Source organism: Anser brachyrhynchus (genome assembly GCF_964034855.1).
Source record: "Anser brachyrhynchus genome assembly, chromosome: Z".
Classification (NCBI taxonomy): Eukaryota; Metazoa; Chordata; class Aves; order Anseriformes; family Anatidae; genus Anser; species Anser brachyrhynchus.
This window is the reverse complement of record NC_137697.1, coordinates 39,563,309-39,580,431: the sequence shown is the minus strand read 5'-3', so window position 1 is coordinate 39,580,431 and position 17,123 is coordinate 39,563,309. Positions and strand designations below refer to the sequence as shown.

The following is a 17,123-nucleotide window of genomic DNA, read 5'->3' as shown; positions in this document are numbered from 1 at the left end:
TCCAGGCTGAAACACCACTTGTAAGTTGTTTAGTCTCTCCTGAAACTTTGACATATTTCTCAAGGGCAAAAACTACAACACTGCCATTACTCTGCCTACAGCACCCCCACCTTCAGCCTTCAGCTAAAAATCCTCTCATATTCCCATATGCAGTTTGTTTGTTTGCTTTTTTGTCCACAATTTAGGACATTTTTGTTAGCACTCATAAAAATATATATATATATATATAACTTTAAAAGTTAACATATAACTTTTTTTTTTTTCAAATATATTAGTAAGATGTAGACTATAGCAAAGACCTACTATGAATGTACCGAGGGTCAGTTCTTAACTGAGAAATCCTTGGAAAGGTTGCCACCAACTTCCATCAACCAAGGGCACTTACAACCTGCTTATATTGCATTTAAGCATCTGTATGGACTTAAATCTGGTGTGTTACTGATTTCCTGAATGGCCTTCTGGTCAAGGTACTGCACTGGGCTATGGGAATCTGGGTTTAATTGATTTGCACTACAGCAGAGTTCTGTCAAGACCGCACAGTTTCTTTAATTGCTTTGTACCACAGTTCCTTGCTGTAAAGTAAGAATTCTAGTGCATCCATTAAGTCATCATCCCTTATCAATTTGTTTAGACTATAATCTGATCAGACGAGTAATGACCTCCCAACATCCATCCATACAGTACAGGCCAGATGCAATGCTTCAGAAAAAGCTTTGTAAAATACTGATGATGATTTCAAAATTAGCATTATAAAAGATGTCTACATAGCAAGTCAAGGAAGAGACTGAATTTTATCCCTTCAGAATAAAATTTTGCAGCAAATAAACGGAGCTCATGAAAGCGCATAGCTTTTTTGGGTGGAGTGGGGTGGGGGTGGGGTGTTAAAGGAAGACAAGAAGTAAACATATCCAGCTAAAAATACTTCAATGAGCAGATCTGCTGATTTGCTTCATCTGTATATATACATTCATTTACATCGATTGTTTTCAAAGCGGTCTATTCCAGCTATATGGAGGCATAGTTAGGGCAAATCAAAGAGTAGTGACAGACCAGTGACTGTCAAGTACCCATACCTTCCAGACATGTTTTTGTTTGTTTGTTCTGTGTGTTTGTTTGTTTTGTGTCCAGCATATATATCATAGAATCATAGAATATCCTGAGTTGAAAGGGACCCACCAGGATCATCAAGTCCAACTCCTGTCTCCACACAGGACCACCCAAAAATATATACATTCTGGCTTTAAAAAAAAAAATGGAGGAATCAAAAACAACGAAAAAAAAGCAAACAAACACAAAACCAAACCAAATAAAACCAAAAACCTTTCCCAGTGATTTGCTTTGGGTGTTGGGTGCCTACCAGCTATTTGTCTCCATCAAAATCAACACTTTCATGGCAAGTAGCCTTTAATGTTAGTATCCAAGAGAGCAAGTGTGAAAGAAAGAGATGTATACCTATGTAGAACAGTGCTTTGAAATCACAGCATTATTTTAACGTTGATTTGGTACTTAACTGACAATTTATAAAGACATTCAAGGAATGTGGTTAGTAAGACTGAGTTATTAACAGTACAAATAGCAGAGATGTAACACAAGCCTTCCTTTGTCTACTATGTATCATTAGAACAATAACTTTATTAGTCCTCTTGTTTATGTTATTGAACAAAATTGAACAAAAAATACCACCAGGAAACCCCAAAGAACAGAACTGACCTACTCAAAAAGTGCTTGTGCACTCAAAGAGCACAAGCAGCTGCAACTCTGATTTATCTGAGGCTGGTGAAACTCACCCTGTGCTACAGGGCCTTAAAAACACTGAGTTTTTGCATGGCTCACATGTTAGGCAGATGTGGAAAGGATCAATTTACAGCAAGGAATACAGCTGTAAGCCTTGGGGAAAACGGAACCACTGGGAGTTTTAATCAAATTTAGTGCACCATGCTACACAGACACATAAGAGGGGTTTTCTTGTTGGTTGGTTATTTTTTTTTTTTTAAGTAACTGCAGTGAAGTTTCAAAATATATATGAGCAAAAGAGATGCCTCCATTACAAGTGAGTAACATGGTAGATTTGTTACAGAAAGGCCAAGTTAATATAGGGCTATGGCCACTGCATATTACACTTTAAAATAATTTGAAAACGGATAAGGATAACATAGGTATTTGTTTGTTCTTCTTGCCATTAGCCCCTTAATTGGAAAAAATGTATCTTCAAGGCAAGACAGAAGATTCTAAAGGACAAAAAGGTAATGCTAGGCCTGTCTGATGTCAATGGTCAGCCACAGTACAGAAATAGAAGGATCCTGTCTTGGAGAGTGGATTCCTATAGCTAGGAAAATTGAGTCAGAGCAGGCAGTGAAGTAGCCCTGTAGGCATGTAGGTCTCCTCCTCTGAGTACAGAAGGCAGCAAAAATCAGTGACTGCTACTTAAGAAGTTGTGTCTGTATTTTGGAACTGTTCGTTATTGGGAATGTACTGAAAAAAACTCCTGTAACTAAAAATGAAAGGACTTACATACTGGAAGAGAGAGAATCTTTTAGATATAGTCTGCTGTATCAAAAAGCAGAAAATAATGTAGCACTACTCAAAGGCAATAATTACAGAAAATTTCCACTGTTGTATGGTTGCTTTCTGCCAGTTCTAACGCTGTTCTCATTACAAAAGTCTCCCACAAGCCAAATTCTACTCTTAGATACACTAGTTTGCCTCTGTTGGCACAGCTGAGGATAAGCTTGGCTTGATTCCATACTACTAACTTTTTATTTATTTATTTTTTTTAAGTCCAGCCTCCATTGCAATATTAGAGTGCTTGGTGTTTTTCAAGTAAGCAATGTTTAGTTTTAAGGAATGTGCATATGCAGCACATGTGCACATATTTGAGGTAGCACAGAACAAAACAACAAATAAGCAGTGATGGATTCAAAGTTCAGCTAAAGACTGGCTGTATCATCTTCAGCCAGTCACACACAAGAGGATTTTGAAGGACTTGTGTGGCACTGGGTTTCAATTAGTGCTTTCCATCAGTATTTTCCATCTTTTCCCCATTTGCACACAGTGTGACAGGGAGGGGATGGTTCCAGACTACTGCTTGTGGAAAAAAAAACAACCATGTTCTCTGCTCTCCCAGATCCAGGGCAAAGCTGTGGCTGCCTCACTCTAAGGCACCATGTGCCAATAGCAGCTGGCAGGAGGATCAAAAATTAAGTTGGGCAGCTGTGCCTGGCTCTTCAGATCACGTAGTGAACGCAAGACCTCAGTGCTGCCCTAACATAAGAGCTAAAGGCAGAGAGTTAAATGATTGGGGAAAACACAGGATAGCAACATCACAAGTCTTGTATTTTTGTGTGTACATATAAACGAGAATTTACAGAGAAAGAGACACACATATGCTTGGAAGAAACATTCAGAATATTACTGAATGAAATTCTAATATTTACGGCTAGCACTGTTTAAATTTAGATCTAATTTCTACTTTTTCCTTTGACCTTCCTAGCCTGGTTCTCACTTACTCTCTTTGTTCAGGTACGTCTTCCAACAGCATGGAAAGAAAATCCTGGAAAATGAACAAAGCACCACAGTTAGTATATTTATGAAGAGATAACTGCACATCTACATTGCTAGTGAGAGATAGATTTTTAAAGACTGAAGACAGAGGAACGATAAGAACAAAGTTTATGTATCTGCTCTGGTGTTATACTGCTCAATTATTTATACAACACACATTATGTTTGTCAGTTTTCCAACCCACTCAGGGAAAAAGTGTCAATATTGATAGAAAATGGGCTTGAAAAGCCTGCTGACTATTTTAACACAATCCTACGTTCCCTTTTTTATTTAATCTATAATACACATACAAACTATATTTAAAGCTGTTAAAAGTTATACTTTTACGCATACTCAAAGGCTAAGAAACACCAGAGTTAAAAGCGTCACTTCCATTCTCTTCACTGTGCTTGTTATCACATTGTCTTTAATTATATGACCATGCTTTGTTTTCTTTTCTTTTATGCACATTCCTGAACAGAAGATAACACCTACTTCTCATTCCCTGACAAAATTCATGGCACTGTGAACTAACACCAACTACAGAGCAAACTCTTCAAAGAGAAGGTAGATAGAATTTCATGAATTTAGAAGGAAAGTGCTGTGCCAGTGTAAAATATTACTATCATCCTCACAAAAAACAGCCCTCTTTACAGAAGCTACACAGGACATCACTCAAAGGTTCTCCAGCACCCCATGCTATACAAGACATTCACCCTAGTTTTAATGGCACTCACTTTGACACAATGCACTCCTGTGAATAACCTCATAAGAAGATGATTTATTAATATGAATTATTTGTTTATATGCTATTTCATAAAGTAATCCACTTTATTAATACTGATTTCTGTGGAGACAAATTTCATAGCGTAATGATGTTCCTCACTGCAATATATGAGTAGAGGCTGATTTCTAATTGTGAGTACTTGCTTTCTAAGGTCTTGAAGAACATTTTCTGAAACATGGAAAACTTTAATTTACGGACTGCTACAGCATTCAACAAAAGATGCTGTTCTTCTGTGTGTCTCTGGCATTGTTACAGAACCAACGAAAGAATGATTGCACAACTGAAACAACTGAGCAACACTGTTACGTCTTCTTCCTTTACATTATAATCAAGATCCAGACTATATTGCAGTGGCTGCACAGTCTGCTTATGAATAAAGTTGAATTACAGAGTGCTGAGGCTCACCGTGGCAAGAATGCCATAACTAACTGCCCTAGCATTGGTTCTGTCCAACTACAGTGCATAGCTGACTTGATGATAAGGCATGAAATTCTGTGACTTCCTACTACTACTTGTAGTTCTGTACCACTGTTCTGTATATCAATAGAGAATTTCTGTCTCCTTCAACTTGTGGAAGCTTTCCTGGAGGTACAGAGTAAGCTTATACATGTAAATAAAGAACATAAAAAAAGGAGAAAAGATCACCATTAGAAATGTTTCAAAGACTTAAGCGTCTGAAAAGTAATACCGAAGTGGTCAGCCTTGCCACTGTGCACAGACTGGGTATACATTAATGCAGCCAGATTCAATGATTAGACTGCATCATTTTTTTATAATCAGTCCAATGGTATACTTGAAGATAACTTTGGTATTAATGGTGGTTTTATATTCTGTGTATTTTACTGTGATATTAAACATATCCTTTGTGATTAAAGCTGTCTTCACCTCACCAAATACCTGTTAAGAATAGAAATCATTATACACATTTTTAAAACAAGGATTAATCTCTTCTGTTTTATTTTAACTGCTTCTATTTCAATGCTCCCAAACAGAATAGGAAAACGAATTACCACTTACCTCATATTTACATGTCTTTTAATGCTTGCCTATTATCAAGTCTGCCTGACACATCCCTTTATATGTCTGAAGTTTCAGTTGCTTATAATTTTGTCAAACTTTAACCATCTGGAGTGAAATTTCATCCTCAGGCTATTTTTGTCTTCCTCTCCAGATAAAACAGTTCAGAAGGGTTCAATAGTAAATTTAGAGGATGTACTCTTTTTAAGCTTTGATGTCATTTCTTTAAGAGGTTCTAGTGACCTTACACTTTGAAGCAAAAACCTGTGGATGGGTAGCCAGGGTAGTTGCAATCATAAAATAAAATATAGTTTCCATTTTGTCTTTGTGACAAGTAATTCAATGAAGTCAGAAAGAAAATAGGAGTTAGCAATCACATTGCTGCAGTGCTGCATTATTAACAAACTGGCTTACATACATATTATTTAATTATTTTATAATATTTAATAATAGCCTATTATTATTAAATAATTTCAGTTCCCTAGCTACTTCTGTTGTTCTTCCCTGGCTGGAAACCCAGAGGCTAGAAAACAACTTTTCCCTGTATACAGAAACTGTTATTCTGAAGTTTGTGAAATTTTTTTTGGCTAAACTGAAAAAGACTTTGAAAAATGAGTTCACACATGTTCACAAAGGATTTGCTAATTCCCTAAAGACCATATTGTATTCCCATATTCCAGACTGAAGCCAACAATTTTGCTCACAACTGTAACTCTGGACTGCTGCTGACCAGATCAAATCTGGATACACACTGTGCATTGCGATCAAGGAGGTTTTCTTGCACCATTAATGCATGTAGCACATCTGGGTCAAAGGCAAAGAAGAGTGGGGACCCAATGACTAAGAGGAAGGTTGAGGGATATGACTTTGAGAACACTGGGCATGAAGGCTACTTGAAGCAGTTACTAGGCAGATACAAGTTTAGAAGACCTTTAATTCCATAACTAAAGAGCTATATGATTAATCCAGTTCTCGTACTGAGCAATTAACCAGCATGTTTTCACCATGAACTGTTTTGAGGTACCACACAACTACCCATCTCTGATCACACATGTTGATATTATATACAGAACACTGAATATTGAAGCAAATAATCCTCTTAACCAAAAGCGCAAACCTAGATATTTCTAGTACTCTATTTCTAGTGCTCTATGACCAACAATAATTTTAGTTCATCTCTCTAACTAAAATGCAAATGGGGGTGTATAAAAGCAATGGAGATTTTGTGACTTGAGGTGATACATCTGAAAGGACATTCAGCTGGCAATAAATAAACTCCAAATGCATTTACATCCAATTCCTTATGGAAGCTACCAACTCAAACTGTCCTCATCAATTATACAACTTGTAAATAACTTAACTAAATGGCTAACATTACTTTGTCCCTTTTTTGGGGAAAAATAAATAACGAGCACCCTTCCTAGGATTTTGTTTATTTTGAATTCACTCTCCAGGATGCCTCTACAACGATTACAACTTCCCATCAATAGGAAGCATTCTCAAACTCCCCAACTTTATGCTCTATTACCAGGCAGCAACCATTAGCCAGACAGCTTAACAGTTTAAGCCCCAGGCTGTGGATCTTCAACTGATTCTCATCGAAAGCAAAATTTGTTGCCCATTTACCCCATGCCAATGAACTGCAATCAGATCACTAGTAATTCTCTAAAGAAAAATGACTGGCTATTGTGGCAAACATGAAAACATAGCACATGAGAAGGGTGTGACAAGCATCTTCTGGTAAATCTTTTTGTGGATATTTAAGGTGACATCAGCCCCTTGATGTCCTTTCCCACACATTTCTCCTATTGACATTACTATCCCTGTAGTACAGGGGACATGTCAAAACACCTTAGAGCAAACACAAGCCCATTTGGGGACCAGATAAATTGGAAAAAGTATGTTGACTGTCACTTAACTCACTGAACAAAGTGTTGGCATTCCTCCTTGCCTTACTGATGCAAAAGTTCAAAGTAGAACCCAGGTAGGGAAGTAAAGAAATCCAAACTCGTACATGCCTTCTGCTAACATTTTGACTCTAGAGCCTATGCTGTCTCAAACTCATTTGAAATGTTTCCATTTCTTCAGAAGTTACAAAAATTCTCACTGTCCACTAAAAATACCAAATATGCCATTGCCTAAAATATTGAAATAAACATAGATTCCTTCTATTTAACATGCATAAACATTAAGAACATATATATATGCCTATGAAAAAGAAGAAGAATTAAATCTGTTATATATCAAGAGTTCTACCTACAGCTCTTAATTATTCTTTCAACTTTTGTTTAAGACTATCCAGCAGAAAATCATATGTAAGATGTATTTGATTGTTTATCTAAATTACATCCACCTAAATCAAGCAAAAGCTGGAGCTGTGATTCAGCAGGCACCAAGAAAACCCACATGCTTTTGAAATGCTCCCTTGCCAGTTTGCTGTGATAACAATTAAAGAATTTACCTTTTTTTTTTTCCAGTCAAATGATACTGCTTAACAAACTATCAAGCAGTTTTAAGCTTGAAGGATGTTATATGGAAGCTAAGCAAATACAAAAACTTTAGGTCAGCAGAGGTGTGAGAGACTACTACAGCAGAAATTGAAATGTAAAAAGATATTCCACAGCAGATGACCAAAGTCTGAGACTTAGTAAGTTCAGCAGCAATGGGAAAAACTTATGTACTGTATCAGAAAGGGTCATGGCATTTTCAGACATACGGATCTTTTCCCTGACAGAAAACAATTCTACTTGTGAAACTTACTGCTCCTTTTAAGATCTTCACGCTTGAGACAAGAGGTACCAAAATATGCTTGGATTTTTATATATCTATTTTATTGGACATTAAATGTGTGACACATTAGCAGACTTTTTCATCTTTCATTCGCATTAGACATGATTATAAAACTTAGTTTCACTCCTCTCTGCCATCTTCTCCAGCTGCAGTATCCCTACTTCATTGTGATCTCTTTATCCTTTAAAATACACAGTTTATTAATTATGAAAACAGTATTTCAGAAAAAATAGGATGTTTTCTCATAAAAAAGCCTTACACCATGTTAAGCATTTTTTAACCCAGTCATACTGATACTTCAAGAGCAATACCTCACAGATTCCTTCTTTCAAGGTACTTCTACCTCAAATGAAGATATAGCCTAAAGCTAAATAGATTTTATGTATTAACAAAATATGTTGTCAAAATGTGCAGTGCTACTAACTGATTCACAAATTAATCAGTTGCCATATAAATTAACAATTTAAACACAGCCAATCTGAAGTTAAAATGTCTGAGCTTGTAAAGTGATTTTATTTCCTTGTCTTTGTTAAGACTTAAAATCCACACCAAGCCCACTGATGTCAGCAGTTGCTCACTCAGGCTTACAGGTCAGCAAGCATGGAACAACTGAGGCCAAACTGCAAAGATAAAAGTTTAACTAAAAGAATTATGTAAAGAAAATATTCTAGAGGTTGGAACACCAAAATACACACAGACTGCATGTTTAGGCTCCCAGTTCTAGTTAAAGCAAATAGACAGTTGTATGACTATTTGTGTGTGCAGACACCAATTTTTGGTGTAGCAGGATTATAACGATATTTACATGTGTAAATGGGTGTGCAGGAACATGTTGATGAAGGTATACGCACTGAGCTTGGGTCCATACATCTGCCTTTAATACTTTCAAGTATAACATAAATTAAGATTTTTTGCAGCACTGTCTTCTGAACTGTCATTTTACTAGAGCAAATTGTAGCTCTGTCATACTGGGTGAACAATTCAGATCTTAGGTTATTGTTACAGCAGATGGAACTACTTGAAAATGAAAGCCTGCAAACAATTCAGTTCCCAAGGTGTTCTTGTTTCAATATCAAACTGAACAACATCTTTAACTGCATTAAGAATATCAGCAACTTGCCCTCCTTTCTATTTATTTATAGTCAGGGAACACTACATTCATTATTCTAAAAAGTTCTTTCAAAGCAGCTACTAAGTGAATACACCCAGAGAAAGGAAAATGGAAGTTTTTTTTTTAATCCTTCTCAAAGATTCCAGACTCGTTTTACTTGTCTGTTGATAACTCAAGTAAAATAAACAAAAATTACTATTAAAAACATACCGAGCATGCAATCGAAATGAAGGAAAGAAGAAAACTGATTAATGTTTCACATCTGAAGTCATTTCCTTGCACCTGCAGCTCTCATCTAGGAAAAATACTACAAACACCACTGAAAACAAGACTGGTATTCAGAATGTGGGCAATTATTTTCACTGTTTTTACTTTCCTTCTTCCCCACAATTCCTAAAGCTGGGAACCTTTACAATTATTTTGGACAAGGTGAAGGTACGACACTCTGACATTTAAACTTGCCACTCACACCTCTATTTATTTTAAATCTTTTATTCATTTAAACCCCAACAGCATGTTTGTTCAAGAAGGAACTTGAATAATAAACTTTGTACTAACTTGACTTCATTGCTTCTGCATTTTCAGTTCCTGCTGTGATTGTTTATCTCCCTATACCAGATACCAACATAAATATAATCTTTAAGATTTCTTACCAAGAAAGTAAATACTTTTACAGTTGAATCTAGCTATATCCCCTGTGCATTTTTTAACATAGTGACCAAAAAACAGGATGATGTTAAAATTCAGTCTTGCTCTGCTCTAACTAATATACACTTGCCTACACTGTGGATTGACTCTTCCAATCAGCTTCAGCAGGGACTGGATTTGGGCTGCTATGAAATAAGGTAAAAGCACAAAAAGCATCACCAAGGCCTTGTGACCTCTTTATACCTGACTCTCATGGACAGGCATCTAGGAACATTCAAGGCACACAGCTCTTGCTAAGAATATTTACTGTATACGACCAGTATACTTTTATAGTATCATACACAGTAAAAGTTACACTTCTCCACCAAATCAATCCCTTCAAATGATGGAAAGCATCTGTTTCTGACCTACATGCATAGCTATGCACATACTGCACACATTCAAATAAAAAGTAGCCTAAGAAACCTGAAATAAAAGCATTACTCTTGCTTGAATTAAAAAAAAAAATAACACTAAAAAGGTTTTTAGCCAATAGCCCCAAATAGTGGTTTCTGGGTGTGGAAGCAGCATATAGTATCTCAGTTTATGAGGCCAGACTTAGATAAGGTTCATATTGACATTTCTTAGCAGAGTGCTGGGCAGAAGGAGAAGTCTCTACTTGATGGTTAGTTCCACTGCAATGCAATCTAGCTACCACAACTAATAGCATACTGTGCTGGGACATTTTGCAGCATTTACAGCCTGCTGACACAACTCATCTCATGTCAACCAGGAGATTGATCTAAGAGCAACAAGCTAGCTTTTTCTCACAAAAATCCCAGCACGAGAATACAACCAGGATAAAACACTAGGCTGCCTCTGGCCTTTGGCAGTTTCCCGATTTCTGTAATTTTTCCAGAAGTTTTCAACTGTGTAATAGTTGAAGCTCATATTTATGATTTCAGACACCATAATGGGGACAAGGCTAGTAGAGTCACTAGCATTTTCCACTCTATGCCAAGCACAACTGGCCTGGGTCTGAGTAACATGGTACAGGAAACAGCTGCAGCAGTGGAAACATTAACACCCTCAGCACCGCAAATGTTCCTCCACGGGGCAGAGATACAGCAGTAGAGCTACTATGCCTAAATTTTGTGTGACTTGACATATGAAAGAATCCACAGGTCAGTGAGTTATTTTTAAAGATACAGAGGGATGGATGGCCCCTTCAGAGTGAGAACCAGGCACACAGAGCAAAGAATTACTGCCCTGGAAGAGACAGGGATGTCCTAGACTCCATTCCCTCAAGATCAGAGACTCTGTGTTGCAAGGAGACATTTATCTATAATATTCACTGGTTTCAGAAATTCACTCATGGACCTCCTCTTCTCTTTTCCCTTCTCCCCTCTCCCATCACATTGCTCTCCGAGTTACGCCAACTATTTGTCACGTTGTGGCTTTTGTTCCAGCCCTGTTTTTAGCTGCACCGAGTTTAGTGAACTGGTTCACACACCTCCATGAATGGTTGTGTTCACAGCATTACCGAAGCAACAAGCTGCTGTGCTGACTTCATCACCAATGACACAATTCCTACAACTTTGGGTTCAGAAAGCTATTCCTCCTCTCCTTTCTCAAAACAAAACACTGGAGGACAAGACCATCTTTTAACGCTATAGCCTGGGTTACAGGACTCTTTAAGAAAGGCCTGGGGGAGATGAATTTCTATTTATAACCCCAGATGGGTTTTCTACCTAACTGATGCTACAATTTTCTGTTGTATGTCTTGCTCAATCTCTCCTTTTGAAGCTGTTCTACTTTGTATGAAATATACCATTTATGTCAGAGAGAGAACAAGCTAAGTCTGTCGTTCAAGTGATTAATATATGCACTTGGACTTTGGGAGGGCAGATTCTGATTCCTAATCCGATGTTATTTTTTTAAAATCGTGCCTTTACCAATCCAGGAAGAAATCCTATTCTAGGAGAATCCTATTCTAGGAGAATAATTGTTCTTAAGAATAGGCTGCCACTGCATGTTGTCACTGTCAGAAAAACTCTATTGAAAGAAAGAAGCAGTGCATCTTAAATATCCCTTGTGGATTTATGCTTTGGTAATAAAAGAAAAGAATACTGTTTTAGAAAGCGTGGGAGAATGGAGCATGATGAGGAAACCTTTAAAGATGCTGTGACAAGACTGTAATAACAGTGGTTGCAATGCCATGCAGTGATGGGGACACCGATTTTTTGGGAAGGATGCAGTCCTCATAAGAACGACTGTGAAAATAAAAGAATTGAATGAAGCTGCATGCAGAGAGGAAGGAAATAAAGTCAGAAAATAACATGCACACACTGTTACTATTTATAGAGGTTTTCAGTTACAGTGCTACTCTGTGTTTCTTCTCTGTCAGAAACAGAGTTATCTGGTAATAGACTGAATGATCACAACCAAAGTCCAGAAGCTAAAAGAGTACAGGAGACAATTATGAGAGAGTAGATGTCCTGTGTTTGAGAACATCAGTACCTATGAACATGACCTTCCCAAGTACCAAGCTGATGGTTTAAAAAAAAAAAAATCAATTACTTATATTATCTGGTACTATCAGGGTATCAGATTTATGGATCACCCTGAAAAAAGGTATTGCCTCCTAGTAGGTAGAAATTTCATCAATATTGCTAAGCAACAATTTCCTTTGCCTTTCCACCACAACCAGAAGCAGTCATTTAGACAGTCAAACAGAAAATTTAGGTCATTTTTTTTTTTTTCAAAAAGTGAGTAGCAACCCTAAACACGGTACCTGAGAAAGGACAAGCTGTCCATGGAACTTATAGACAAATTTTCGTAAAGATGCAAGGTATGAGGCCCCTCCTATTCTCCTTGCCAGAGACCGCAAAAGGAAGTAACCCTGCAAGAAATTAAGCCAGAAACAAACAGGATGACACGAATTTGCTGATATCTAAAAAGAAAAAAGTCTTTGTAATATTAGTAAAGCAATTTCAATAAAAATCAGCTTACAACACTCACCTTCAAATAGTGAACCTGCATAAAGATTTTTTCTGCTTTAAGACCATGCTTGACAATGGATGCTCCAGACTCACTCACTTCTCCTGTGCTCTCCTTGTTAGGCCTAAAATGGTAACAGCCTAATGAAGTCTTGGATAAGTAAGTAAAGAAATAACTCATACACCACATGTTCTTATAGCTGAAGCACTGTGAATGTCATAGTAACTCGTGAGAAGTTCAGCTGGGGTAAAAATGAAGGCCATCACCAAGCTGGTATACTCTCTTCACTGCCAGCATGACATCATGTTGCATGCCATCCTACAGTGTACAGGGAAAGTATGAACAAAGAGAAAAATAAAAAATATGTTTTGAACAAAAGGGAAGGGAAGGAAGGATATTGCAATAATTATTTTCAACTACAGATTCTCTTCTTCTTCCTGAATGTTGGCTTAACAGCTTAAACAGCTATACTTGCAAAAATAAGCTTTTTCATTTGCATGTAATACACTGCAGAAGAAACCATGTTCTGGCTTTCATTTTGCTGTTTGGTGTTGGAAGAAAAGCTTTGAATTTTTAAAAGAGGAGGCCTTACAAACACACACACACATTTGGGGTTTTCAAACAAGCATAGAACAAACCTACTTCTTCACTGCCTGATTTTAAAATGTAATATAGAATCTGGTGTGCCAGAAATTTACACTAGTAAAGTTTGGAGGGCTCATAGACTCCTAGAAGCATAGACTAAGATTAAAGAGAAGCTATGAATACATTGTTTCTTCCATCCAGAAAACATGCCAGCTAACAGTGGTTTGAGAATAGATGCCTGTCTTAGCGGCCTACCCCGTGACTGAAACAACATCTCCAAGTCTTCTTGTGGATTTTGAAGGGCCAACCTCAGAAACCAAACATATCTTCCTGCAGTTCAACAGAATAGGGGCAACACAGGCCACAGCAGTTCAGGCTTCTTCAAACCACATCATCCACACACTTCTCATGAGCCAGTCCCAGTGATCAAATTTCTTTCAGAGCCACGTCTGCTTTGAGAAAAAAATTCTTCCTTTTTTGTGTCTGTGTAATAGTTTATTATTGCAGTTTTCCCAGTAATAAGAAAGAGTGCTAAGCCATTTTTCCTCTTCATGTGCTATGTTTAGAACCTGTACACATCAAATTCTCTACACGCATTAAAGTCGCAGGTAAAAGTTAACTGTTTGAAATAAAAAAAAAAGTAAATGCAGCTTCATTTTTTCATTGTTCCTAACACAGTCCTTTACAATGCAGTACTTTTTGTTTTCTGTCAAGGGAGATTTTCCTTCAACGTTGAAGGATGGAGATGAATAACTGACATCTTATCCCACGGTAACTCCAGTTCTTCAAGACAATATAACCATTGCATGCCCACTGTAGAGGACAGGAGATGCACCTATCTGCTATTTGGATCACTATTCTGAATGTAAGGCCTGCTGGAATTTCATATGCAACTTTTCATTTTTCACCGCATATACAGAAAGACAGCCAAAACGCTTCTTGCTTCTCCCATAATAGATAGTCCAGTGTATAGATTTTGAAAACTAGAGCTTGAGCACAGGCTACAGGATTCACACTAAACTGATGTAACTCCCATAATCAGAATTATTCTAAATTAAGCAACAGCATTCCAAGGGCAGTGGTCACAGCACCGAGCCTGCCAGAGTTCAAGAAGCATTTGGACAATGCTGTCAGACATAAAGTCTGATTTTTGGGTGGTCCTGTATGGAGCCAGGAGCTGGACTCCATGATCCTTGTAGGTACCGTCCAACTTGGGATATTCTGCTATTCTGTGATTCTTTCTTTCCTCTTCCAACTTTGTGTCTGTGTAAATCCTAGTAGGTGACTAGAAAGCTGTCTCTCTTCTGGATGTTGGAACTCAGGAAATTCCTGTTGCCAAGGATGTATATATACCCTAGACGATGTCTGCAGAAGTGTGTAAATATTCAGAAAGGTACCCTGTTCTGTAGTGTCAGTACCTCAGCGCACTAATTTAAAGCAACACAGTATATTTACAGCACATTGATGGTACGGAGACAAAGTTTATTACACTGACCTACAAAACCTGGCATCTAACCTAGTAGATTAAGCTAGGCATAATGCTTAAGACAAGCTGATTCAAGCTATTCAATCTGCTACCTGGCAGATTTTTGATACTGGCAGTATTTCTAACGAAGCAAAAGACGCTGCTTTTGCCTGCCAGGCAGAGAACTACATTATACAAAGTAAAATTACAAATCACTTGGATGGTAATTAAATGGTCTGATGTGATCATGAAAAGGTATGCAGAGACTATGAGAAACAGTCTAAAAGGCACATTTCCTATCAGATTATTGATAAAACTTAAAAACACCTACGGAGGAGACACAGAGCACTGTTTCAGGAGCAAAACGGGTAAGGTCACTGACTTTACTCAAGCGGAACTCAGAGACAAATACAGAATTAGATGTCAACACTGGTTTGTCTTCATTAAAGATCCCAAGCTGAAGTTCAGTCACGAGGACCAGGACAAGAAACAATCTCAACACAAGTGTTTGGTGCCACTGAATGGAATGGACTACTCAAGTCTTTCTTGTTTTCAAATAAGATGACAGTGTTGCCATTGATGCTGGCCACAGAAATGAGTGCCAGGACATACTTTGCAGGTGCTTTTATCATTCAGGCTTGCTTCAAACTCCATGAGAAAATACACGGGATTTTGTCTGATATTGTATCTTTATGATATGAGCATTACATTTCAATGCAATAAATTCTTTCTTCAGTATTAAGATCTGCTGGTGCTGCCTTTCAGACCTGCTGCCTACTGAAAGGACTCTTACATATTTCTTTCACACCTAGCTTCAGTTTTTTAACAGCTAGCATCCAAGATGCTACTATAACATATTATCAAATATTCACAATAAGAAATGTAACGCCGATGATCAGTTTGCTGAGTGGCTTTCACCTCTTGTGAATAGCTATTCATTTCCTTGATCAAGAGTTAAAAGGATCAACTGTCAAATTTTGAGCAAGGTTTTCCTGCTGTCAGGAGAAAGCACAGAAAATCATACAGGTAGCAGGGAACAAAAAACAGGTGAAGAATAAGCTTATGCTAAGGAAGTGTGCTGGCTGGTTTCTGTCTTCCTGACAGAATTGGCAAGAAGGGACAGCTATCATTTACTTTTAATAACCTTTTATAAAATCACAAGCCTGAACCACCACAAGCCTCTATACACACTCGAAACCCCATGAAATTCAAATACTTTGAATTTTCTCTCTTACAGACCAACACTGGAAAGCACATATATATTTTCAGGTGAAAAAAAACAAAACAGTAAATATGTTAAGAGCAAACATATTCAAGTCCATGCTACAAAAACAGTAAAAATATTTATATCTGAATTGAAAACAGAGGAAAGTCCTTAAATGCAACCACAGGAAACTAAAGAAATCAGAGTCAGGAACTGACAGAATCACAAACTGCCAATATGATCCTCTCCTAAAGTGCATAGTAAAGGCATGTTTTTCAGAAAAGAAATGATTTGTCATTCTTTTGTATTAGGATTGAGAATACCACTATGTAAAACGTAAGCAGCATGCTTATTACAGAGACTTTTGACTACTAACTGTGTAAGTCAATTGAAAACTTAAGTTTCAAATTCAAGATCATACAATCATAGAATAGTTTGGGTTGGAAGGGACCTTTAACAATCATCTAGTTCTGCTCCCCTGCCATGGGCAGGGACACCTTCCGCTAGACCATGAAAGCCCCATCCAGCCTGGCTTTAAACACCTCCAAGGATGGGGCATTCACAGCTTCTCTGGGCAACCTGTGCCAGTGCCTCACCTCATAGCAAAGAATTTCTTCCTAACATCTAATCTAAATTTTCCATTTTTTAGTTTAAAATCATTACTCCTTGTCCTATCACTGTAATCCATGTCAAAGAGTCCCTCCCCATCTCTCCTGCAGGCCCCTTTCGGGTAGTAGAAGGCTCCTATAAGGTCACCTCAGAGCCTTCGCTGCTCCAAACTGAACTTCTCCAACTCTCTCGGCCTGTTTTTATAGGTGTGGTGCTCCAGCCCTCCGATCATCCTCTTGGCCCTCCCCTGGACCTGCTCTAATAAGTCCATGTCCTTCTTGTGCTGGGGGTCCCAGAGCTGAAGGCAGTGCTCCAGGTGGGGTCTCATGAGAGTGGGGTAGAGGGCAAGAATCACCTTCCTGGACCTCCTAGGTAAATAGATACTTCC

The 17,123-nt window shown here is 37.8% G+C and overlaps 1 protein-coding gene across 19 annotated transcripts in view; it reads right to left on the bottom strand.

The window, feature by feature from the left end:
* Window positions 1-17,123, bottom strand: part of AOPEP (aminopeptidase O (putative)) — a 198,495-nt gene that overhangs the window by 94,516 nt on the left and 86,856 nt on the right. For 15 of the 19 annotated variants that reach the window (XR_013943187.1, XR_013943188.1, XR_013943189.1 and 12 more), the window contains exons 8-10: window positions 12,894-12,996; window positions 12,667-12,774; window positions 3,507-3,550 (exon numbers count right to left, since the gene is read on the bottom strand). The exons of 1 other annotated variant lie outside the window; for it this stretch is intronic. Coding sequence is in view for 6 of the 18 variants with exons in the window: in XM_080573008.1 (XP_080429134.1) it covers window positions 3,507-3,550; window positions 12,667-12,774; window positions 12,894-12,996 (255 nt within the window). In the remaining 12 variants the exon portion in view is untranslated. Of the gene's footprint in view, window positions 1-3,506; window positions 3,551-12,666; window positions 12,775-12,893; window positions 13,191-17,123 lie in introns of all 19 variants that reach the window. 3 more of the 19 variants (XR_013943193.1, XR_013943198.1, XR_013943194.1) reach the window with 2 other exon arrangements.